The sequence below is a fragment of the Carica papaya genome, chromosome 4 (assembly GCF_054855325.1).
Source record: "Carica papaya isolate Zhongbai chromosome 4, ASM5485532v1, whole genome shotgun sequence".
Taxonomy (NCBI): Eukaryota; Viridiplantae; Streptophyta; class Magnoliopsida; order Brassicales; family Caricaceae; genus Carica; species Carica papaya.
This window is the reverse complement of record NC_142312.1, coordinates 26757131-26781358: the sequence shown is the minus strand read 5'-3', so window position 1 is coordinate 26781358 and position 24228 is coordinate 26757131. Positions and strand designations below refer to the sequence as shown.

Below are 24228 nucleotides of genomic sequence, written 5' to 3'. Positions count from 1 at the left end.
ATTTATAATATCGATTATTCCGAAGCAGGTTTTATTCTCTTTTAAACAGTTTGGCTATATATATATATATATATATATTTGTATAACTATTAAACAATAATATAGAAGTGATGATAGTAACGTCTGAAGACAAATTTCAGGTGCCCTATGCGTTAACCAAAATTGTAAAACAAGAAGAATTAAATATATACATACATATGTGTCTGCGTCTATATATATATATATATATATATATATATACACAAATGATGACGTGGTTAAAACAAGATGTAAACTATTGGAAGTTTGTAATATATTTTGTGCTTTGGCCAAGAGCAAATTACGATAAAAATGAGAACGTTGTCCAGATAAAAGTTGACAAAATCTTAACCTGCCAGCTGCTTCTTTCATGAAGATTCTGTTTTTGTACAATTCTTATATCTCAATATACATAATTTTTTTCATATTTATTTAAATGAATTACAAGAAAAATAATATAATTGATGTGTATAATTTGTCATTTTATATAATATACTATCACCGTTTTATAATATTTCATTCAGCGAAATTAAAAATTTAGATCACTAAAGCATTAATGAAACTGTAGTAATCAAGTCGAATTTAGTTTCTACAAATTTATTATGTTTTTAGGTGATATAAACATTTTAAAATTTTTTAAAATATTTCATTCGGTGAAATTGAAAATTTAGTTCATTAGTATATTAATAAGACTATAACGATTAAATTATAGTTATTTTTTAAGAACCTATTATATTTTCATGTAATATAAATATTCTGTAACAATTAATTTTTTTTAAAATTAAAATAATCATAACAGATTGATATAATTATTTTTTATTAAAAAAACTTTTAAAATTAAACAATACATATAATATTTTATATAGATTTTTCCTATACGTGATGAATTGTTACAATAACTTATCCAAATATCTCTTTTTATTATTTAATATTAATTGTTATTACATCGATAAAATTTTATTTTCTATTTTTTTAATTTTTTATTCGTTAAAATCCTGACAGACTTCAAACGGAACTCGGGACGACCAGGTCAAATAAACCCAGTTGGCCCGACTTCGCACGGCCCAGCCCACCAGCAAAATGGGCGAGGCTCACGTCGCAGATGGGAGCCCAAATAGACGGGGAAATAGCTTCGCCATATGCTCTGGATTGCTGGCGGCGGAGCTGGCATGCTCAACGACGAGCTTGTAGGAGAGCGGGAGAGTGAAAGGGAGAGGAAGCGCATGGTTGATACTCCTCGTTTCAACTTCACTGTAGATCGACGCCAACTGTCGACCCTCCGTTGGCTGGCCTGCCGGCAGCTATGCCGCCATTAATCACGAAGGAAGGAGTCATCTTTTTCGTTGGTTAAACCTAATAGCTCTTTGATATCTCTTTCGCACTTTCAGTTCAACCTTGTTGTCAAGTAAAGAGCACAGAGTAGAAAGGGGAAAATCCACGGCCTGAATCATATCTTGCTGCTGTAAAGCTGAAATGGCGGCCTCTAAGGCTAAAAGCCTTAGTTCTCTCTTCCAAGAAGGACTCAAACTGAAAGCGGCCACTAAGTCTCCATCTTTGTCATCTTCTTCTACTGCTTTACTAATCTCATCAGTCGAGGACGGGACTTGTAGACAGGTTGTTTCATCTCCATCCATTAAATCCTCAGAGCCCAAAAAACTTCCTCAAACATACTATACTCTTCCAAGCTTGAACCTTGACCCTGCCTCAACTTCTGGTATGACTCAATTTCCCTTTTTTTTTTTTCTAATTTATTCTTTCATTTATTGGAAATTATAATCACAAATCTCTGAGACATTTCTCTGCTCAGTAGTAAATTTGTTTCATTAGTGAAAGTTTTCTTTTTTTCTTTTTTTTTGGGTAATTTGATCCTTTTGGAGATGGGCAGGTAATGGCAGAAGGAAATAAAAAACATGGGTGTTGCACTTTTTTTATTCTTTTTTTGAGTTAGTGGAGAAATATGTAGGGAACCGAGGAAAGGAAAGGAGAGGAAGTTTTGATTTTCTTGTTGTCTTTCAGTTTCTGGGCCTGGAGGAATATGTAAAGGATTTTATTTCGTTTTTAAAGCTTACCAATATATTTGATACCTCTTTATATGTCATGTCCGCAATGTAGGTGAATCTGCAAAGCCTTTATGTGAGGAGATATCATCCATGCTAGCTGGTATGTACCAAAAGTCTTGTTTAATATCAGCCACAATGTCTTAATTCTGTTTTTGTTATTGTATCAAGGAGAAAGAAGATAAATGGTGAGGAACTTGGGGTTTTGCAAATTTATTAAACTTGGATTAATTGCAGAAAATGGTATTCTCATATTGGGATTCTCTTATCAAATTGCAGGGTGATAATACAATATACTTTAGACATTACACTTGGATAGAATGGTACTCTAGTTGACAATTTCACAAAAAGCCTCCAATTGTTCACTGAAAAAAATTTGATGATGATTTAATTTTGAATCATAATATCAAATTCTCCATGACGATATTTCTTTCACTAATATTTTTTCCCTTTCTAGGCTACACTGTTCTATGTTGAGTTTTCACTTTATCTTACATGCAACCTGATGCTATTAACTTATTGTGTATTGTTCTTGTGCATTCTGTACTTTGCTTCAGCTGGTTCTCCTGATTCACTCCAGGACAATAAGGGGAATTCAATAAAGAAGTTAGAGATCCCATGGTTTCCAAGTGTGTCTTCCATTAACATATCAGTGAAACGAAAGGAAATATCACGTGAAAGGAAGCGAAAATTCATTTTCAATAATAGCCACGTAAATCGCTTTAAAAAGCTGGTTACCAGTTGTGCAGACAAATTGGGTACAGATGCTACTATTAAGATATTTGGTAAACTGGGACGAGAAACTGGCATAAAGGAGTACAATGCACTGATTGGAGTTTATATAAGAAATGCTAGGACAAGTATTGATCTAGAAGTTGCATTGGAACAAATTGGAAAGGCTTTTGAACTTCTTAAATTAATGAAAGAGCAGGGATTTCAAATAGGTGATACAACTTATGGTCCATTGCTAATGTATTTAATAGATATGGGCATGATAGAGGAATTCCAGGCTTTCTGTGAATTTATCAAAGACGGAACATCTGGTTGTCTTCCAAGGCTAGGTTATTATGAGATGCTATTGTGGATTGAAGTTGATAATGAACAGAAGATCCAGGAACTCTGCAATTGCATTGGCAGTGACATTGGGGAAGATATTTCAAACCTAGAAGGTACCTAACCCACCATCAATGTAGTTTCCAACTTATTTCTGCTATAAGATTTTCCTCTTTTATTCAATTCCCGCCACATCTGTCCCCCACGCCCCTTCCCCTCCCTCCCCCTGAAAAAAAAAAAACAGAATCCAACCCGCTTCTTTCCTTTCTTATTTGTATGTAATTGACTGTCTGGGTTAGTTTTCCCTCTGAAAAACTGTATCCCCCTTCAACTGCTATCGCTTTCTTTATGTAATTACTGGTACCCTTGTATGGAATTGTATCATAATTATCATGTCTGAATCAATTTCACTTTTAACCTTGAATTCCTTGTGGATGGACTAGGAATTGGAGACGGTTGAAGGTGGAACTAGAATTGATTCAGGCATGATATCAAGTAGAGGAATAGGATAGTAATTGACAGAGAATCAAACCAAATGGATCATAATTGCTGTATATGGTGCATATGTTGACTCAAATAACAGATAAATATTCGATTTTTGTTTCTGAAACCTTAAAGAGATCTGACTTCTGCTGCAGAAAACTATTTGGTTGCACTTTGTGAAAAAGACCGGAAGAGGGACCTTTTACCACTGTTAGATGTTATAGACATAACAAAGATTAAGTCACAGGATCATGTGGCAAGCATATTTAAATCCTTGGGGAGATTGTCGTTGAAGAGCAGTGCAAAGAAGTTCCTCCTGTCATTGAAGAATAGTGGTATGGTCATTTGATCCGTGGATTTCTTCTCCTTGATTTAGATTATCCTCTATTGGTGAACTAATTAAGGTTGCTGATCTTCATTTTAGAACAAAGTTTTTATTTAACCATTCTTCCAGTCGGGATTCTATTTAGACATGGTTTTTAGTTCTCACAGATTTAATTCGGAGAATCTGACAATTCTAAAGAAATTGGACTAAAAATCTCTTTGTTGTTTTTCATCCAGAGTTTTCTTGGCCTCGGAAATCTGTGATTAGTTGTGAGCATCTATGATCTGATCGAAGAACAAGTTTGCATTAATTAATACTTTGTTTCATACTTGCAAACTAATCTAGGTGTCTTGACAACTGCAGGTGCTGATGTGGAGAATATCTCGAATCTTATTTTTTGTTATGTTACTAGCATTCCAAACTTAGCGGTGAGGAACTTATCATGAAATTGCTGGTAATTTTCTTGAGGTCATGATCTCTATGAGGTGCTTGTATGTTACGTGCATTTTACTTCTTAAAATATGTCATGCTGCTTTTTACCTGAATGGCCACTAGAAATTTGTTTCCATTATTTGTGCTGGTTGAATAGTTGCATGGTTCTACAGATATTTTGAAGTAGTTTCTGCTTTAATATGCTCAGCTCTTCTCCTATAAGAGAGTAAGGTGCTAAGATGCTTCTACTTAAGTTTACCATCTTCTGTAGCTATCAGGAGCACAAAACAAAGCAAATCATTTATAATCCAGAAATTGGGCGGAATATCTTCTTTTAAGGAAAAAAATATTCATGTACAAAGGAAGAGAGAATTTACAAATTAGTCAAAATATCAATTAGGTTCCCTACATCCTCTGAACAAACAAAGATGGTGTCTACCTGATTTAGTTTCTTCTTTAGTAATGAGGAATATAAAAGAAAGAAGATCATTTTATTATCAAGAAATTAGGTGGATATTTTTTTCCTTTAAATGAAAAGGTATTTATAAACAAGGCACGAAAGGGTGCTGGCCATGTGCAAATTAATTAGAATCTCAATTAGATTCCCCATATCCTCCTCAAAAAAAAAAGGATGACCATTAAACAAAAAACAAAGAGCACGGAACCATTAGTTCATTACTCTCCCAAAAGGAAAGGCAACATCCTCAAAAGCCATATGATTCCCTTCCTTCCAAATAATCCACTAGGGAGCCAAGATTTCTTATCTTATCATCTCGAACACCTTAGCCGTGCCTGAAGCTTCTGCAAAATGACCTGAAAATTACCCATTTCAGAGTAAGGAGCTTAAAAGCAGCGCGCCAGTGGTTGTTAGTTCATTGTGTATTCTCTCTATTACTTGTTAGAAGAGAAGATCAATGAACTTGCTTTCTACCAACAGGATATAGGTTGTTGATTTGCTGAGAAACTTGAAGGACTAGGTGATTGACAAATATCTGAGTTTTTTTCCAGCACCTCTCTAATTTCTTCCATGTTGAGAGGGGATGATAAGCTTATATGGGTCTTAAAAGCTATTTTTTTTTTAATGTGAAATCTTTTTACTCTCATCTGGCTTAGGATAGTTCGATCCTCACTAACTTCCATGGAAGCTCAATTCACACCGTAGAATTGTGCTCTCTCTCTCTCTTCTTTTCTTTTTTTTTTTTTTTTTGCAGGGGAAGTAGTGAAAGGTAGGAACCTCTCAATTAATAATCTCTAATGTATTATGTTTTTGTTATATCCTAATTGTATTATTATTTATTGTATATTAGAACAACAATTAAAATAAAGAATGATTTTGAGGCCCATGAACTTGAAATGTCAATGGTTAAAAGGTCGGAGATGGGGAGCATGTGGAGGAGATTACTCACTTTTTTTTTACTAACTATACACTGCTTTTCTGTGATCCAAGTGATAGAGCCTTGCTAAATATTAGATATATTATGTTAAGCATCCAAGCAATATCGAACCTTAATATAAGTCTTGTCAAGTGTGAGTTGGTGAGACTAGTGGATAGGAGGGATACTAAAAGATTAGCTAGTACTCTTAAATCTAAGAGTGTTTGTTGATAAAGATTTCATACTAAATAGAATATTATATTAGTTAGAGTTCTAATAGTATAAATTATATTCTATAATCAGAGTACAACTAGAATAAAGATAACCATTTTATATATATCTTCTAAATGTAAACACAAAAAATAAGAAATAAAATTTAAAAATTTATTTTTTCCAAAAACTTTATAGTATCAGAGTCAAAAGAAGACTATTTTAGGATTTTGAAAAAAAACCATAAAATAAGCAAAGTAGGCCAAAGTTGATACTCAACTACCAAAGAAACCAAACCCAACATCACCCATATGGAGTCACTGCTCAACCCCGGCCAAAATAGCCACAGGTTCCGTGCACGTCTGCCACACGCGCTGTCGGCAGCGAAGGTGCGTGAGCCACACACGCCGCCGGCTTCATCCCATTCGGTCCGAAAAACAGTGGAATACTGCCAGAAAAGCCCGATTGAGACAAATCTGGTTCCTTTCCGCACAAAATCCGACTTGATCGTGATTATCCAGCTTTTTTTCATGTGGCTGCGCGCATTTGGATGATCTGCTGTTCTGCGCTCTCCACCGTTCCGATCCGGCCGATTCGCGTCTGGAGACGGGACAACTGATTCTCCTGCACACCACGTTGATCTGGTCGCGCGCTGAATCGCACTGCATTGACCGGGCAGAGCCCCTCCCTCGCGCCAGTCCGCTTTTCCACGCACAGGACGTTTGGTGTGGCCAGTCTGCACACCAGACCACTCCAACCTGGTCCGTTCGTGCTTGAGCAGAGCTGTCCGCATCCGAGCTAGTGCTAAGCCAAGCTTAGCCGAGCTGAGCCGAGCCAAATCTGGTTTCGGTTTTTTTTGTCATTTTTTTTATTTTTTAGATCCCTTTTAGCTCCTTGTTGCGGATAGGAGGTCTGTTTTCATTACTGGGTATTTTTTCTTCTTATTTTTAACATTCTAAAATGACATAAGCAAAAAAGGTAAGTGTTACTAGTTTTGATAACCCTTCATTACAAATCAGTTCTATAAAATTTGATGGAACGAATTATTTTGCTTGGTTGAGATCTTATTTATTTTTCATCAAATTTAGAGGATTGAAGGGTTACATTACTGGTGAGGTGAATAAACTAGATGTTGGTAGTTTAAAATATAATTGATGGGACTCTGAGAGTTGATTGGGAATGTCATGACTCATAAATTCCATGCAACCCCATATTGTTAAAACATATCTGTTGCTTAACACTTCTGAAAAAATATAGAATGCAGCATCTTTTACATATCCACAAATGGGTAATGACGCTCAGATTTATGAACTTCGGAATAAAGTTCATGACACAAAATAAGAATAGATGACTATTTTTCAATATTTTTCTGAACTGAATGGATTATGGCAGAAGTTAGATTACTATCAAGATTTTCAAGTAGAGTGTCCTATAAATTCAATCAAATTTTAGAAATTGATAGAAAAAGTGTGAATTTATAATTTTTTAACTGGTCTGAACATCGAATATGATCAAACATGAGTCCAAGTGCTTGGTAAGGATATTTTTCCTTCATTAGAACAAACTTATGTTTATGTTCAGTAAGAAAAGAGTAGAAAAAATGTCATGCTTCACATTGCAACAGTTGAGAAGGCTGGATTAGTGGCTCAGTCTGATCAATCCAGAGATATATGGAAGTGTGACTCTTGTGGCAAGCCAAAACACACGGAAACTTGTTGGAAGTTGCATGGAAGACCAATTAGAGGTTGGGGAGGAAGAAGAGGTAAAACCATAAGAGGTAAAGCAAATTTTGTTGAAGTTAGGGAAACAACTTATTCACTATCCGTTGGAGCATTTTCTACAGAAGAAATTCAAAATTTGAAGCGTCTTTAGAGTCAACATAACTCTCCATCAATTGTTGACACATCAAATATAGTAAAATTAGGTATAGCTCATCTTATTTCCACTTCTGGTAATTGGATTATAGATTTTGGAGCTAACAGACACATGACAGACTCTTATAAAGAATTTTTAACCTATTCTTCTTATACTAAAGGGGATAATATCCGTTTAGCAGATCGGTCTTACACCCCCATGTCGAGAACAGGTTCCATTAATTGTACTTTTACTATTACACTGTCTTCAGTTTTATATGTGTTTAGTTTTTCTGACAATCTTTTATCTATTAATATCATAACTAGATATCTCAACTGTAAAATTGAATTTTTTTTCTAATCATTACATCTTTCAGAATCTTCAAATCGAGAAGAGAATTGACACTGGTTGATTGCAAGATGGCTTATATGTCTTGAATAGACGTCTTAACTTAATTGGAAATCAAGCAACCATTGGAAATAAAGAAGCCAATATGTAGATAATAAAATACGATTGGGACATCTTTCCTTTTTTGTTTTAGAAAAATTATATCCTTAGTTATTTAAAAGAACTTTTATGGAGTGTTTGTTTTACGATGCATGTGAACTTGTTAAACATAAGAGAATCTCTTATCATTTAACTAATAATAGAAGTACTAATCCTTTTATGACTATTCACTCTAATGTATGAGGATCTACTAAGAATATCTCTCTTTCTAGTTATAGATGGTTTGTTACTTTTATTAACTGTTATATTAGATTAACATGAATTTATATGTTAAAAGCAAAATGTGATGTATTTTTATGTTTTCAATCTTTTCACCAAATGATATATACACAGTTTGGTGCCAAATGGGATAATTCATCAGACAAGTTGTGGCTACACCAGTGAACAAAATAGGATTTCTGAAAGAAAAAATAGACACATACTGGAGGTAGTTCAGTCATGAATGTTCGTCATGAATATACAAAAGAGTTACTGGGGAGATGCAATTCTCTCAGCTGTCTATCTTATTAATAGAATGATTTTGCGGGTCCTAAATTTTAAAAGTCCTATGGAAGTTTTTGAAGAAAAAAATTTATACATTGTTCCCCCAAAAATGTTTGGATGTATGTGCTTTATTCATACTAGAAATATTGGTAAATTAGAATTTAGAGCTCTTAAGTGTATATTTGTTGGATATTTTTCTACTCAAAAAGGTTACAAGTGTTATCATCCACCATCTAGAAAATATTTTGTAATTATGGATGTTACATTTAGGAATAATGAGTCTTACTGCAACTTAAATCCAACACCTCTTCATGGGGAGAGTGAGAAGGAAGAAGTGATACCTAATTGGGTAACAATTGAGGGTCATATCCATGAGGAGAATTCTATTGCAGAAAATCTTAATCAAGAAGATAATATTGGACATCTAGATAAACTAGACTTGAAAAGGTATTCAATGAGAGAAAAGTCTGAAAAAGCCATCATGTAGTCTGTCCCAGATCAAGAATCATTTTCTCTGCTTCTAGAAGATACTAATGAGTTATCTTTCTTTTGTAATTTATCAGATAAACCTATTGCTATTAGAAAGGGAATGAGAACTTGCACTAAGCACCCTATATCTAACTTTGTTTTCTATGACTCTCTATCTCCCTCCTAAAGAGATTTTGTCTTATCTGTTTCTTCTGTGTCTATTCCACAGGATTAGAGAGAAATTTTAGGAGATCCCAAGTAGAAGAAAGTCATAATTAAATAAATGAGAGCATTGATAAAGAATGAAATATGGGAACTTGTTTCACCTCCACAGGGAAAGAAGATATTTGGTTGCAAATGGGTATTCACCGTAAAACACAAAGCAGACGGATCGATCGAAAGGTACAAAGGTAGATTGGTGGTTAAAAGATTTACTCAGACTTATGGGATTGACTATCAGGAGACATTTGCACATGTTGCAAATATGAATACAATTAGTATACTTTTGTCTTGCGTAACTAATCTTGATTGGGATGTACAGCAGTTTGATGTAAAAAATGCATTCCTCCATGGAGATTTAGAAGAAGAGGTGTACATAAAAATTCCACCTGGATTTGAAGATGAGAGAACGCAAGGAAAAGTTTGCCAATTAAAAAAAACCTTATATGAATTGAAGTAGTCTCCAAGAGCATGATTTGAACGGTTAACAAAAGTTATGACTTTTTTAGATATCAATAAAGTAATGCGGATCATACCTTATTTATCAAATATTGTGAGAGTAAGGTCATTCTTCTCATTTTTTATGTGGATGATATTGTGGTGACTGAAGATGACATAAAGGAGATGATTCAATTGAAAGAACTTTTTACTCAAGAGTTTGAAATAAAAGATTTAGGAAAATTGCAATACTTCTTGGAGATTAAAGTTGTTAGATCCAATAAAGAAATTTTCATTTATCAAATGAAGTATATTATAGACTTGGTAGAAGAAATTGGTATGATTGATTGCAAGCCGGCAAAATCACCTATTAAGAGCAATCACAAATTGTAAACAGGTAGTGGTACATCAGTTGACTTGAAAAGATACCAGAGACTAGTTGGAAGACTCATTTATCTCTCACATACCAGACCTGATATAGCATATACAGTTAGTCTTGTGAGCCAGTACATGCATGATTCTCGTGAGATTCATTTACATGCTGTTTTCTGCATATTACAATATTTGAATTCTGCACTAGGAAAAATTTGCTCTTTTCTAAGTATAGTCACCTTAAAATAGAAGCATTTATAAATGCCGATTAGTGTAGGTTCTTAAATGATAGAAGATCAACTACAGGTTACTACACATTTGTAGGAGGCAACTTAGTTACATAGAAAAGTAATAAACAAAGTGTGGTTGTCTGTTCTAATGCTGAGGCAGAATATAGAGTAATGACTCAAGGAGTATGTGAATTACTATGGTTACAAAAGCTAATGAAAAAGTTAAAACTGCTTAAAGACGAGAAACTATCCCTGTTTTATGACAATAAAGCAGCAATTAACATTGCTCATAATCCAGTTCAATATGACAGAATAAAACACATTGAGATTGATCGATAGTTCATAAAAGAGAAGGTGGTTGGTGGTTCTCTATACTTATATTATTATCTTCTGACAACCAGGTAGCTAACATTTTCATTAAAGGATTATGTGACAAATTTTTTCAGAACTTGATTTGCAAGTTGGGCATGTGTGATATCTTTGCGCCAACTTGAGAGGGAATGTTGATAAGGATTTCATATTAAGTAGAATAGTATATTACTTAGAGTTCTAATAGTATAATTATATCCTATAATTAGAGTTTAAGTAAAATAAGGATAACTATTCTATATATATTTTCTAAATGTAAACACAAAAAATAATAAATAAAATTAGAAATTTATTTTCTCCAAAAACTTCAGTATTAATATGCCAATCAAGTATTCGAGTCTATTCCTGAGGGCTAAATACAAGGAAGTCTCAACTTGGGATTTGGTGGTAGCTTGTTTCGAACAACGTTGACCAAATGGAAAAGAAATGTTTTATTCAAGGGGAGAGACTCACTAAAGCATGTTGACCAACATCCCAATTAATCCCTATTTTAACTATTGACAAGCGGAGAGCAAGAGGTCAGATGTTGGTGAATGGCTGCTACCTTTATCTGCAGGTGAAGAAATCCTGCAACCACTTACTGTTGTGGTGTCCTACTGCGTACAGCTTTTGGTGTATGGTTTTTAGTTTATTGGGGATTAATTGGGTAATTGCCAGTTCAGTTGGTGGGAAAATTTGGGCTTGGGATGGCTTAAGCGTTAAAAGAAATGTAGCAAATTTAACTCTTTTGACTATTTTAGGATTTTTGGAAAGAGAAAAATGGTAGAGCTTTTGAAGGCTTTGAGGGAAGCATGTATAGATTAAGGTAGTTGGATACATTATTTTGGGGCTACTTTATTAGATTATAACATTATTAATGATGTGGATTTTGGGAATGTTACAAAGACACTCACTCTATTGTAAATCTTTTGTACTTGTATGGTACCCTTCGTTTTTGGTACCTTGTTAATATATATTTCACACGTTTTATTTTTTTAAAAAAATATCTCTATTTATTATGCGTCTCTCATAAAAATCCCCATGAGTATGGAAAAGAGATTAGATTTCATCTAGTGCAAATTTTTATAGGATGATTATGAGGAGAAGAGGAAATATCACCTTGTGACTTGGAACGAGGTTAAGATGCCTTTTTACCTTGGTGGGCTGGGGTTGAGATCAACGGTGGAGGTCAATAGGGCTCTTTAGGGGAAATGGATCTGGAGATTTATGAATGAAGATAGTAGTATTTGATGGATAGTAATTGAGACGAAGCATGGTACTGAGGAAAGAGGTTGGTTCACTAGGCTGACATCTAGACCTCATGATAAAAGATAATGGAAAAAGTATGCGTAGGAAGAAGACAGTTTCAAGTTGCATTAATTGGAGGATTCATATGGGTAATAGGGTCAGGCTATGGCATGATAATTGAATGGAGGGGGGCCCTCTCAAAGCTCAGTTTCCTCATATATAATTGCTCGTAACAAAGATGCCTTGATACAGGATGCCTACACTAACATTACAAGGTTTGGGGAATGATCTGTGGAGATTATGAGAAACCTTAATTACTGGGAAGTCAGGGAATATGAGACATTACTCCTTGCCCTTATGAGAGTCAGGATTGATGGTGTAGAGACTGACCTCTTTGGAGTCTTACTGCTAATGGATCTTTCTTTAAGTTCTTTCTACGACCATCTGACTAATAGAGAGATTATGGGAAGAGGCTTTCTGTACAAACAAATTTGGACAGTTGATGCATTGTCTAAAGTTGCTTTTTCTTCGCTTGGGAGGTTGTTAGAGGTTGCATTTTTACCGTAGACAAGCTGATCAGAAGCGGCAGGGTTTTGGTGAATGGTTGTTATATGTGCAGAAGGGATGCAGAGTCATTTAACCATAAGTTATTATGGTGCCCCAATATAGAATTTGGACCTTGCTTATGACCTATTAGGTATTAATTGGTTGATGGCTGGTTTAATGAGGAAGGAAATTTAAGGATGGGGAGGGATCAGAGGTGAGACAGGACATGTGAGCCTTATTCCCCTTGCTACTTTTTAGCTGATAGGCAAAGAAAGGAACAAGAGAATTTTTTAGGGTGCATATGTCAACTTTGATAAGATTAAGAATAGTTGGTTTCAGATCCTAAATCTTTTATTAAGGGTCATCCTCTTTATTCTTTTACCTTATTGATATTTTGATTTATATGTAAATATTTTTGTTCATGAGTTTGCATTCCCTTGGTGCATGTGAATGAATGCACATATTTTTTATATTTAAAAAAAGATTAAAATAACGCAAAATAAAGAAACAACTTATTCTTGCCTATATGTTTTTAATATTTTTGTGTTATGAATTAAGTCCTTTCGCTGAACTTTATCAATATTCCTCCAACAAGAGGGGGAAGATCCTTGTTAATGGGAGCCCTTTGTGTATGAGGGCAGTAGAGACACCAGATCATCTTCTCTTGCAACACACCTTTTCTTACCCCCTATGATTCATTATTTTTGAGTTTCTAGGGTTGAGTTGGGTGTGACCAGGTTTTATGGCAAAGAATTTTGTGCTAGGAATGGCATCTGGAGAAATAAGGTCGAGAAAAAGAGTAACTTCTCTTATCCTCCTACCTACCATGTGGGCTATTTGAAAGGAAAGAGATAGAAGAGCTTTTGAGCGATCAAAATTTTCTTTTAGTAGAGTTAGAAGTATTGGTTCCATAATCTGGTTTTCTTGTTTAATGATTATCCTCATTTTGGTGGAGAATTTGGTGCATTTTATTGATATATTAATTAATTTGTAAAGTTTGTGTACACTGATGACACCCCCTTGGGCATTGTGTTCACATAACGTGGAATCTTTTTTCTCTTAAAGAAAAAAGATTTGTACACCAAAGACGATGTGAAAAGGGGGAGTCATAAAGCAAGTGCTTTGAGGACTCTGGTGCCCATTTACACATATTTTCCCTCTCTTGTGACGATTGTCAACAATAAGGATCTTCCCTCTTGCACCTTCTCAAGTCTTTTTTTCGGAAAAGAAAAAAAAGGCAATTTTGAGTAATGCATCCATCTTCAATTTTTGTTTCCAATACTTTTTCGGGTGGGGTGGGATCCGGGAGCTATGGCCATATGAGGTAGGCAAGAGCATATAAGGGAAATGCTAAATCCAGTTTTACCCATACAAATGGTTTCACGGTTTGACTATTAAGTTATTTAGGTAGCATTTCTTTGTTCTCTTTAGTAAGCTATCAGTTAAAATCTCGATATCAAATAACCAAGTTGTATTTGAAATTTAATTCCTCAAGTAAAATATAGATTGTTTTCATGTGTTTGCTAGTTGTGTTACTTAGCATATACAATACATAACCATGGTAGACGCCTTGCTATATGTGACTTTTTTTTTCCATGTATTGTTTGCTATTGAAGGTAGAGGGTTTTGCTTCAGAATTCAAAAATTTGCATGAGAAGCTGGAAGTTACTCCTGCACCTACATCATATGAGAAGCTCATTACATACAGTTGTGTTTTACTTAAGGTATGAATCAGTGTTCTTAAGCTATAAGAAGTCAGTAAAAGGATGATTAAGTCAAGTTTTTCCAGATTGATTGATGATTATACATTTAATCACAGGTCCATGTCGCTCTTGATATAATTGACCAAATGTGTGAAGCAGGATTGACGTTGTCAATAGACATGCTACACTCCATATTGCATGCCAGTGAGCAGAGTTATGATTTTAATCTGGTATGTGACTGATCCTTATACTTTCTTAATTGATATCACTTGATCTTTGGACAAATACTTATTTTCAAGAATGGTTGTGTGTGTATTTTATTGAATATCAGAGCCCTATATATACAGGTTTTCTAGAATAGAAAAGAAAATAAACAATTAACTACATTAATTATATAGGATATATTTTACCCTAATGCATTTTGACTTAATTATATACTCTCTTTAACACTCTTCATCAAATTAGGGAATAGATATTTGTCGATTTCTATCTTGCCAATGAAAGTTTGGAATATTGGATTGCTTAAGTCAACACATCTGCAAGTTATAAACTGATCGACATGTATATGGAACATATTAAAACACTATCTAGTTTTTCTTTGATGAAGTGTTTATTAATCTCAATATATTTTATATAAAGTTGCACTGGGTTATGAGTAATGTTTATGGCTTATTTATTGTTACAATATAAGCACATGAGATTGTCCTAATTAATTTTCATATCTTCTAAATTCTATTTATCTATAGTAATTCACGTACTTCTTGATCTATTGCTCAAAATTCTGATTGTATATTCGACCTTGCAATTATATTTTACTTCTTACTCTTCTAAGTAAATAGGTTATCCTCAAGGAAGGTAAAATAACCGGTGGTAGATCAATTGTCGACCATTGACCTTGCGTAGTCTGTATCAACATAGTCTTCTAGGAGCAAAGAACCTGAGAACATTGGAAGGAAGCTTTTCCTTCCAAAAGGTTCAAGATAAATTCATGATCTTTTGTTAAGGATCCTATTCTTTTTGGTTCATGATCGCTATATACTTCTTTTAGATCAGATAGATTTTGAATTGTAAAGCTTCTTTAATCTGCTGTACATGGGTGGCACCCACTTGATGCCTTGCCTACAATATACTTCTTTTTCTATAAGAATAATTATTCTTATCTGGTAAGAAGAAGTCACCTCCTTGACTGAGCAATCCATAACCTATTTGCTTGGTTGTGTAATAAAATCTCTTACTTTGCTTGTTCATGTGATCATTCATGTGAACCAAGTATTTAGGTCAAGTGGTTAGATACCTAGATGCTTGACTGCTTTTTGCCACCAGATATGTTTCCTGAATTTGAATAAGATAACATGTGTTTAGATAGTCAAAGAACAGTTAAGCTTAGACTTATAAATGTTTAATCATTAGTTTTCTCATTCTCTTTCATGACGAAGCAACTGGAGGCAAATTGTTGATTCAATATGCAAGGCAGATATATGCTATCATTCCTGTACTCATTCTTGTCCGAAATTCCCTAGTTTGTGTTTTACTAGATTTGTTCTCCTTATTGCTGTCTGTTTGATGTTAAGGTTCGACAAATTCGTTCAATTATTTCCCAACATGACTTGAAGCCAACTAGTGAGACCTTCAGGAGTATGATAAGCTTGAGTGTGAAAATGAAAGATGTAAGTTCCTATCTAGTCCCTATTGTTCTCTCTCTGCAGTCCCATTTTTATTCATGTGTGGCCATATGCATACATGGTTTCATGTGGTCATTTCCTCTGCTGCTTTCTTCTTGTTTGTGATCGACTGATGAACCACAATTTCTTTTTCTCATTAATGCAGTTTGAAGGTGCATATTCTATGCTTTGTGATATGAAGGAAATGAATTTGACACCCACAGCTTGCATGTACAATGCTATAATGGCAGGATATTTTCGAGAGGTACCATTTTCTCTTCATCAGCTTCTCTTGCTGTGTGTGATTTGGATTATTTGTCTCTGGATATCGTTTCTCTATTTAACAGTTAACACCAAACATTCAACTCAGCTCCTTTCTTTTTGATGACCGTCTTGGATAATTTCATTAGAACTGTTCAAGACGATCTCTTGTTTGTATTATTGTACAAGATATGCTGCTATTTCATGAAACTGGTTAGTTGTCAACTAAAGCCAGAATAATGTCCTGATCAAATCTGCACTCTTTAGTATGACAAAATTCAAAATTCTGAACAATACTAGAGTGTCCCATGTTATCTTCTCAATTTTATTTGACTGATTCTAGTGCTGTATGGTGCACAGAAAAACATAAAATCTGGATTAATGGTTCTCAAACAAATGGAACTTGAAGATATAAAGCCAGATTCTCAAACCTTCAGCTATCTAATAAACAACTGTGACCGTGAAGAGGATGTTGTTAAGGTATGTTTTTATTTTGGTCATGATTTCATGTCTTTTCTGCTGCCTGCAAACCACTGTGTGGCTGCATCCTTCTCTTTCTGACTTTTAATATAATACAATATTGCTGTATCTGAAATATGTGGAAGCATAAACTTCCAGATAACAAAAAGATATAACAATTCTTTTATTTCTGGCAGTACTATGAAGAACTGAAGCATTCTGGACTCTCCCTCACTAAGCAAGTTTTCATGTCACTTATTAATGGATATGCAGCTTGTGGACAGTTCGAGAAGGCAAAGGAGGTATTTATGCTTGCAAGATATCTCTTCGGCTAGATTACTATTTTTTTGAAAATAAAGTGTGAATTATATTCACAAGCACTAAGGAAATGCAACCCATATACAAATGCTAAAGCAATTTCTGTATACTTCCCAACAAGAAGTTTTACTATATCCCAATTATTAACTGGTATCTGGTAGAGGAAATTATTTTAGGTTTTTTGTTTTGCTCTCTACTTGAGAATCATGTTGACTTGCTACAATGAGATTGTGCTTTCAATTGTTTTCTAGACGGCAAAGATTGGATCAATATTTTTGGAAACTTTGCTGTTGGAATCATTGGTGTTTAAGCCAATTGCATAAAAATTTTATATGCTTAAATTTTGGCATCCTCTTGATTGGTTTCTCTAGGAAAAGAAGGTTCTTTACTCGTCATACTAATGAAACAAAATACATAAGTGGTTCCTTAAGAATTTCATTTTGGCTTACTTGTGATATAGGTAATCTTGGACAAAGGGATACCTGTTAAGAGCTTAAACGAAATCAAAAGTGTCCTTGTCTCAGCTCTTGCAGCAAATGGGCAAATGTCTGGTGCCCTTAATATATATGAAGAAATCAAGCAAGCAGGATTCACTCCGGAGCCTAAAGCTATCATATATCTGATTGTAAGTTTTTAATTATAGGACCCTGGTTTTGCATTTAACATCATCTAAAGATAATTTATTTTCTGTCCTTAGGAGAACCTTCAATCTGAGGGGCAGTTGGGTAGATTGCTTCAGCTACTGGAGGAACTGAATGATCCAGATTATTGGATTGATGGTTGCTGCAGAGTTATCTTATATTGCATCCGACATAAGCATTTGAGGTCAATTAATACAATATTTCTTGTTTTTGTCAGAGAATCCATTTTTTTTCTTCTGTTAGTTAATTTCATTCTTTCTTTGATCTAGTTCTGCAATTGATTTGCTGAGGAAACTCAATGAGAAACGCTGTGATAACGAGTTGGCCATGGAAGTTCTTTTTGATGAGGTTTGTTCTTGTTCTCACTTTCTTGGAATATGGGCATTTTGGTTAAAATCATAACATTGAGATCCTCAAACCTGGTTGGTCGGATTAATTCGCTTTGAATATGTAAGGACAATGAAAGATTTTGATCAATCAAACTTTCTGCTTTTCTATCTTTTATGATTTATATAATCAAAGGATGAACTGATAATAGGCTTGTGTGATCTTCTTTTTATCTAGTTGAACTGACTTGCATGAACTTTGAATGTCTAGGTATTTTCCCTAGTTGCAGAGACAGAGCCTGTCGATTTGGAGATTGGCCTAGACTTGCTTCGATTCGTGAAAGATGATCTTGGCCTTTCCCCTTCACGAAAGTGTCTTGATTTTCTTCTCAACGCATGTGTCAATGCCAAGGATTTGCAGAACTCTCTTTTCATTTGGAAAGAATATAAGAGAGCCCACTTGCCTTACAACATTCTTAGTTTTTTAAGGTAGGCAATGGCCTGACAATATGTGTCTATATTGCCTATATTAGTAATAGATTTCATTTATCTGGTGGTGGTTGTTGGCCATCTGCAGGATGTATCAGGCACTTCTCGCTTCAGGTGACCATAAATCAGCAAAGATTTTGCTATCAAAAATTCCTAGAGATGATCCTCATGTGCGGTCCATTGTCGGTGCTTGTAAAGCTACTTACAAAAGAGAAAAGAAGATTGAGGAACAAAAATTAGATAGAACATTTATTTGCAACAAAGAATGAAGCCAGATTAAAATGGAATTTACTGAGGGCATAGGCAGAAATGCATGTATCTTGATATTCAATTCATTTGTAAGTTTAGAATGATGATATGTTTCTTAAAAAAAATAAAAAGTGTGGAATATGTATTAATATAGGCATACGGTCATAGATGCTCTCCCATATATAAAAATGTATAATTTAATTAAGTTGCCTAACAAAGTTTTCTCAACTCTCTGGATGCCTAAGAAGGAAAAATCAAGGGTCTAAAATCACCTATTCTTGAATAGGTGAAAATCATCTAATATTGTAAAAGAACGAATACTGTGATGTTCCATAAGTCCGTGCATGCATACGTACATCCAAACATACAGAGAGAGAGGCAGTCTTAGGTGAATTTACAATATATATAATTAAATTTCATCTATATGACAGAACAAAACAGAGTACTGCTCAAAAGGAATTAGCAACTAGAATGGCCTGCCTGCATCTTGCCTTGGCCTGTTCAAGTCTCTGATTCAAGGTCTCTTCTTTAACTGCAGCTTTAACCATGGCCAAATCCATCTCCATCAACCTCAAAACTCTAAACAGCTCTGTGACCATCCTCTCCTCTACGTTCCCTTCATCTCTCAGCACTTCAGCCTCCTCCCTTGCCCTCTCTGCCACTATTTCCCCTGCTTTCGCCAACAGCTCTGTGGACCCAAACTCCTTTCCCATCAACTCCTCAAGTTTCTCCAAGAAATCCATTATCACATACCCTTTTGGCTTCTCAAAGTTTATCGGCTTGGTTCTCCTCCAACCAACCTCGAAATTTGGTGGGTCAGGCTTTGCAAGCTCTGTCGATTTTCTCTTCCTGATAATCTCGGACCTTCGTCGTTTTTCAATAGGGAAATTCTCTGCACTGGTTGTGGTGCTGGTTTCAGAGCTTGGAGTTGGATATGGAAAATCAGTCTGAGGAGGAGGAGAAGAAGAAGAAGAAGAAGAAGAAGAAGAATCTGAAGTGCATTTTGGGGTGAAGGAATGTGATTTGTGGAGAGTGTAGATGAGTGGGTGTGATGGGATTGTGGTGGTTTGGTTGTTTATAGGGAGAATAGGGTTTGGAGAGGAGAGGAAGGGGAGGAAAGTGGAAACCATTGATTGCAGCAGAAGGTTTGGTGTCAAGAAATGGAGGAAGAAGATAAGGATGTTTGTTTTGATGAAAAGGAGTAAATTTGCTGCAAAATATCCCAACTTTGATATTGTTCAAAAAAAAAAAAGTAACAAATAATAAACATATATAAAACATTCTCTCAAATATATACACCTTAAAAAAACAATAAATTTTTATTTTAAAAAATACAATAGAGTATAAGATATATTTTTAAAATTAAGATCGTTATAGGACAAACTCGCATATGTAAACTTAAACTCTTCCTCATATCTAATTAATAAAAATTATTATTTTGATTTTATATTACTATTTTAAATAATTTTATATTAATGTATTAAGAGAAAATTAATACATTTATCATTTATTATTTAAGTTTTAATTAATTATTCTAATAATTATTTGATTTATAAAATTGAGATTTTTTAATATCATTTTTAAGAATAAGTTGAATTTTCAAAAAATATATATATATATCATTAATTTGATGAGAAATAAAAAGGGAAAATCGAAAATTGAAACGGCTACTTGTGAAATAATAAATAAATAAATAACAACTGGAGTGAGAGAGTTAATTATTTATTATAACGAATTAAAAACTCGGGTCTTAATGAATCTTCTACGAATATTATTTTTTTTTTAGTTAAAATATTTATGACGGGTTAAAAAATCAACCTAATTCTTTTATTTAAAGAAAAAAGTAAAAAAAAAAAAAAACCCAAATCTGAATATAAGAGAAGACGTTGTAGTAGGTGTTTCCCAGAACAGAGTAATCATAAGAGAGAATCTAACATGGCCAGAACAGCAATAGGGTGCGAAGCAGTGGTAGGATCACTTACTCCATCAAAGAAGAGAGAATACAGATTCACCAATCGACTCCAAGAAGGCAAGCGTCCCCTCTACGCTGTCGTTTTTAACTTCATGGACTATCGCTACTTCAATGTCTTTGCCACCGTTGGGGGCAATCGGGTATCCTCTTCCCTCACTATGCTCATTCCTAGCTTCCCGTTTGTTTCTTGGAAAACCTCTTGATTCTCTATTCTTTGGGTTTGTTTGAATGCCAAATTTGATGGCACAATATAGTGGTTTTCGTGCTTTCTTTACATTAATCATTAAGGGTTATCAAGCTGCTTCTGGTTGTGTAAATGAAGCCTCTTGGGTTGCTTAAATGGAGGATATGCTAATAAATTATTCTTATTGATTTTAGGTTTTGTGATTTATCTATGTAAAAGATACTGTTTTGTCTGAGCCATTTACTTGTTTTGCGTTTTGAGCTTATGCTCGGGTGAGAGAGAAGATGATTTAGAATTTCTGTTCCTGGACTTGCGAGATAAACAAATTTTATTAGTTTCTATTCAAGCTAGTTCAAACCTCAAAAGGATTCTGCTGAAAAGTTGTCTCTTTCACCTGTATATGTTGTATATGTTTTGAGAACACTGAAGTTCTATAGAGAAATTATTTATTGTTGCCTGTGAAGTTTTTATTTTTGTTTCCTTTATCAGGTAACGGTTTACCAATGTCTCGAAGGGGGTGTTATAACTGTCTTGCAGTCTTATGTAGATGAAGATGTAAGGACAAGATAATCAGTTTCATTCTCTCTCTGTGGAATGTTTTTACTAATTGTAGTTTTTTTGCGTCAAACCAATGAGCTTTCTTAAAGAACCTTTGGGGTGTCCATGTGCTTTTTAGATCAGAAGGATGAGTCTTTTTACACTGTAACCTGGGCATGCAACATTGATGGGTCCCCATTTCTTGTGGCTGGAGGCATCAATGGCATAATTCGAGTTATTGATGCCAGCGCTGAGAGGGTACACAGGGTATATTTGCTCAATTATACCTTTAATTTTTATTTAGACGGATTCACAAGTTGTTTCCTTTCCATCGGATCACATGCTCATGTATGTGCAGAGTTTTGTTGGCCATGGAGATTCAATAAATGAAATCAGGAGTCAGCCACTGAAAGCATCACTTGTGGTGTCAGCAAGCAAAGTAAGTGTCATGATTTGTCTTTTGTAATTTTTGTTTGATTAGATCATGAAAAATTTGTTCATTTTTTGAAATTTTTGCTCGATTAAGACAATAAAATTTGTTAAGAATGAACCAGGATGAATCAATTAGGCTATGGAACGTCCACTCTGGGATTTGCATTTTGATATTTGCTGGAGCAGGGGGTCACCGCAATGAAGTTTTAAGTGTGGTAACTGCAGACAACGTTATGAACTCCGATTTAGTTTCAGCTTAGCATCTTTTGTGCATTAAGTAACATTGTGGTGCTTTTGTAGGATTTCCATCCTTCAGACATATATCGGGTTGCTAGTTGTGGTATGGATAACACTGTCAAGATTTGGTCAATGAAAGGTAGGACTCTGAGACCCTGTACCTATTTGGTTTTCTTGTTAAATCCTTTGATACACTTGGCTTGCTTGATGAGGAAATCATTTTGCCATCAATTTTGCTACAGAGTTCTGGACATATGTGGAGAAATCATTCACGTGGTCTGATATTCCATCAAAATTCCCCACAAAATATGTACAATTCCCTGTGAGTAGCTACTTATTTTCCTTGTCTTTAAACATAAGGGACAACTGGTTGTGGGTCATTGTTTCTAAGATTAGTGATTTTCAGATATTTATAGCTTCAGTTCATTCAAACTATGTGGACTGTAACCGGTGGCTTGGTGATTTTATTCTCTCAAAGGTATTTCACTGCTTTAGTCTATTAATTTTTTTTTTTTAGATAATTTAGTCGATTAATATTTAATACGTACTCTTGCCTTGACCCAAGGTTCTTTAAGTTAAATGCTTATTTTCTTTCGATCACTTTACTCAAACAATTTATTTTAGAACCAAAATTTGATGTACTGCTTATGGGAAACAGAACAAAGCAAATTTGTCTTTGGATTAAGATAATGAGCACAATGGATAACAATTATGCCTGCTTAAAATTAATAGAAACATTGTTAATGCCATTCTTAGTGGTAGCTTATGATTTATCGATGTTCTGATCAGACAACCTAAATGTACACGATTTTCTCTGATTCTGGAAATCCGTACTGTATGTATGCTCACAGGCAGTTTTGTTGCAAAATTGCAGAGTGTTGATAATGAAATTGTGCTGTGGGAACCAAAAATGAAAGAACAGTGTCCTGGGGAGGTTAGAGCTTCCTAATTTCTGTGTCATAAGTTGTATCTGTAACCAGACAAGAAAAATAGAATTTATTTTTTTGCATATCTTGTAACGAGCCGATTTCTTTTTCATTCTCCTTTTTTGGCTGGTGTTCCACCATGCATGACGCACACTTGCCATATGCCAAAATCCACACCAAAGAGCTCAGTAAGAAGCAATTGCTTATTGAGCCAGGAATGCTCTTTCATTCTTTGGTTTTGGAGTTTAGTATTTATTCTTTCTACCTGTTGCTTCCTCATTTAACTTTTTTTTTTATTAGGGTACTGCTGACATTCTGCAAAAATACCCTGTTCCGGAATGTGATATTTGGTTTATCAAATTTTCCTGTGACTTCCATTATAATTCAGCTGCTATAGGTATCTCAACAAAAACTAGGACTTATCTGCATGGTTTTTCATATTATAATCAACTTTATATACTGTCAACAAGTTTGGAAGTTATTGACTATGCTGATTTGTGTTCCAGGAAATAGAGAAGGGAAAATATATGTCTGGGAACTACAAACTAGCCCCCCTGTTCTTACTGCAAAGTTGGTTCCACTTTTTTCTTATTATGTCAACCGCCGTTTAGCCTTATTTGTTTGAGCTTATCAAAATACTTGCAGTATCTAGAAATTTCTCCATTACAGTGACCTTCACCTTGTTTCTCTCTCAGGTTGTCTCATCCTCAGTCAAAATCTCCTATTAGGCAGACTGCCATGTCCTTTGACGGAAGGTAACTCCTCTGTAAACTGTTGTATTTACTGTCTCGCATCTATTATCTACTTGACGGTAAAACAGGAAATCCTTTGAACTTACCATATGTTTTGCTTGTCGTAGTACCATTCTTAGCTGCTGCGAGGACGGGACAATATGGCGCTGGGATGCAGTAGCGACAGAAACCTAATTTCATGATAGCATGTTGAGTAAAAGAGCTTTATTTAATTTCATGGGGATTCTATTGGAGAGTAATACCAGTTAAATTTTGTTGCCCTTGTATTTATTTTAAGAGATGAATCCATTTTATCATCTTTGTCAAATCGGCAGTGCAGTAACCACGTTGCAACAGATATTACAAGGAAAAGAAAAACACATTTGTCTCGTTGCTCTCAGCACCATCTTGCTAAGACAGATATTCAGTAGTGTTGAG

General features: G+C 34.6%; 3 protein-coding genes across 6 annotated transcripts; 2 read left to right on the top strand and 1 right to left on the bottom strand.

The window, feature by feature from the left end:
• The first annotated feature begins 1156 nt into the window (after positions 1-1156).
• On the top strand, positions 1157-18928 carry LOC110810910 (pentatricopeptide repeat-containing protein At4g04790, mitochondrial-like). Of its 2 annotated transcripts, XM_088218552.1 has the most exons (17): positions 1157-1732; positions 2131-2178; positions 2633-3244; positions 3767-3946; positions 4173-4205; positions 4300-4364; positions 14281-14388; positions 14484-14597; positions 15939-16034; positions 16195-16293; positions 16650-16769; positions 16946-17050; positions 17527-17691; positions 17764-17891; positions 17977-18055; positions 18305-18522; positions 18611-18928. In XM_088218552.1, the coding sequence occupies exons 1-17, from the start codon at positions 1492-1494 to the stop codon at positions 18789-18791; spliced, it is 2592 nt and encodes an 863-aa protein (XP_088074678.1). In that variant the 5' UTR covers positions 1157-1491; the 3' UTR covers positions 18792-18928. The 2 variants fall into 2 exon arrangements, with proteins under 2 accessions (XP_088074678.1, XP_088074679.1); XM_088218553.1 differs by lacking the exon at positions 4173-4205.
• Positions 18609-20024, bottom strand: CRR41 (potassium/sodium hyperpolarization-activated cyclic nucleotide-gated channel protein). The gene has a single exon (XM_022037228.2). The coding sequence runs from the start codon at positions 19899-19901 to the stop codon at positions 19221-19223; it is 681 nt and encodes a 226-aa protein (XP_021892920.2). The 5' UTR covers positions 19902-20024; the 3' UTR covers positions 18609-19220.
• Positions 20025-20640: 616 nt separating this feature from the next.
• Positions 20641-24190, top strand: FIE (Transducin/WD40 repeat-like superfamily protein). Of its 3 annotated transcripts, XM_022037263.2 has the most exons (13): positions 20642-20883; positions 21417-21482; positions 21609-21731; positions 21823-21903; positions 22019-22111; positions 22197-22272; positions 22376-22455; positions 22540-22611; positions 23008-23067; positions 23360-23456; positions 23566-23629; positions 23755-23814; positions 23919-24190. In XM_022037263.2, exons 1-13 carry the CDS (start codon positions 20707-20709, stop codon positions 23983-23985), a joined length of 1116 nt encoding a protein of 371 aa, XP_021892955.1. In that variant the 5' UTR covers positions 20642-20706; the 3' UTR covers positions 23986-24190. The 3 variants fall into 3 exon arrangements, with proteins under 3 accessions (XP_021892956.1, XP_021892957.1, XP_021892955.1); XM_022037264.2 differs by lacking the exon at positions 21417-21482 and having other exon boundaries at positions 20641-20883; XM_022037265.2 differs by lacking the exons at positions 21417-21482; positions 21609-21731 and having other exon boundaries at positions 20641-20883.
• The last annotated feature ends 38 nt before the right edge of the window (positions 24191-24228 follow it).

Bases quoted from the DNA above. Each gene is read 5' to 3' on its own strand.
- LOC110810910 (XM_088218552.1), top strand. From the start codon at position 1,492: ATGGCGGCCTCTAAGGCTAAAAGCCTTAGTTCTCTCTTCCAAGAAGGA. The intron at 14,598-15,938 runs GTATGTGACTGA...TTTGATGTTAAG, and splicing joins AGAGTTATGATTTTAATCTG to GTTCGACAAATTCGTTCAAT. The intron at 18,056-18,304 runs GTTTGTTCTTGT...TTGAATGTCTAG, and splicing joins TGGAAGTTCTTTTTGATGAG to GTATTTTCCCTAGTTGCAGA.
- CRR41 (XM_022037228.2), bottom strand. From the start codon at position 19,901: ATGGTTTCCACTTTCCTCCCCTTCCTCTCCTCTCCAAACCCTATTCTC.
- FIE (XM_022037263.2), top strand. From the start codon at position 20,707: ATGGCCAGAACAGCAATAGGGTGCGAAGCAGTGGTAGGATCACTTACT. The intron at 22,112-22,196 runs GTAACTGCAGAC...GTGCTTTTGTAG, and splicing joins GCAATGAAGTTTTAAGTGTG to GATTTCCATCCTTCAGACAT. The intron at 23,630-23,754 runs GTTGGTTCCACT...TTTCTCTCTCAG, and splicing joins CCCCCTGTTCTTACTGCAAA to GTTGTCTCATCCTCAGTCAA.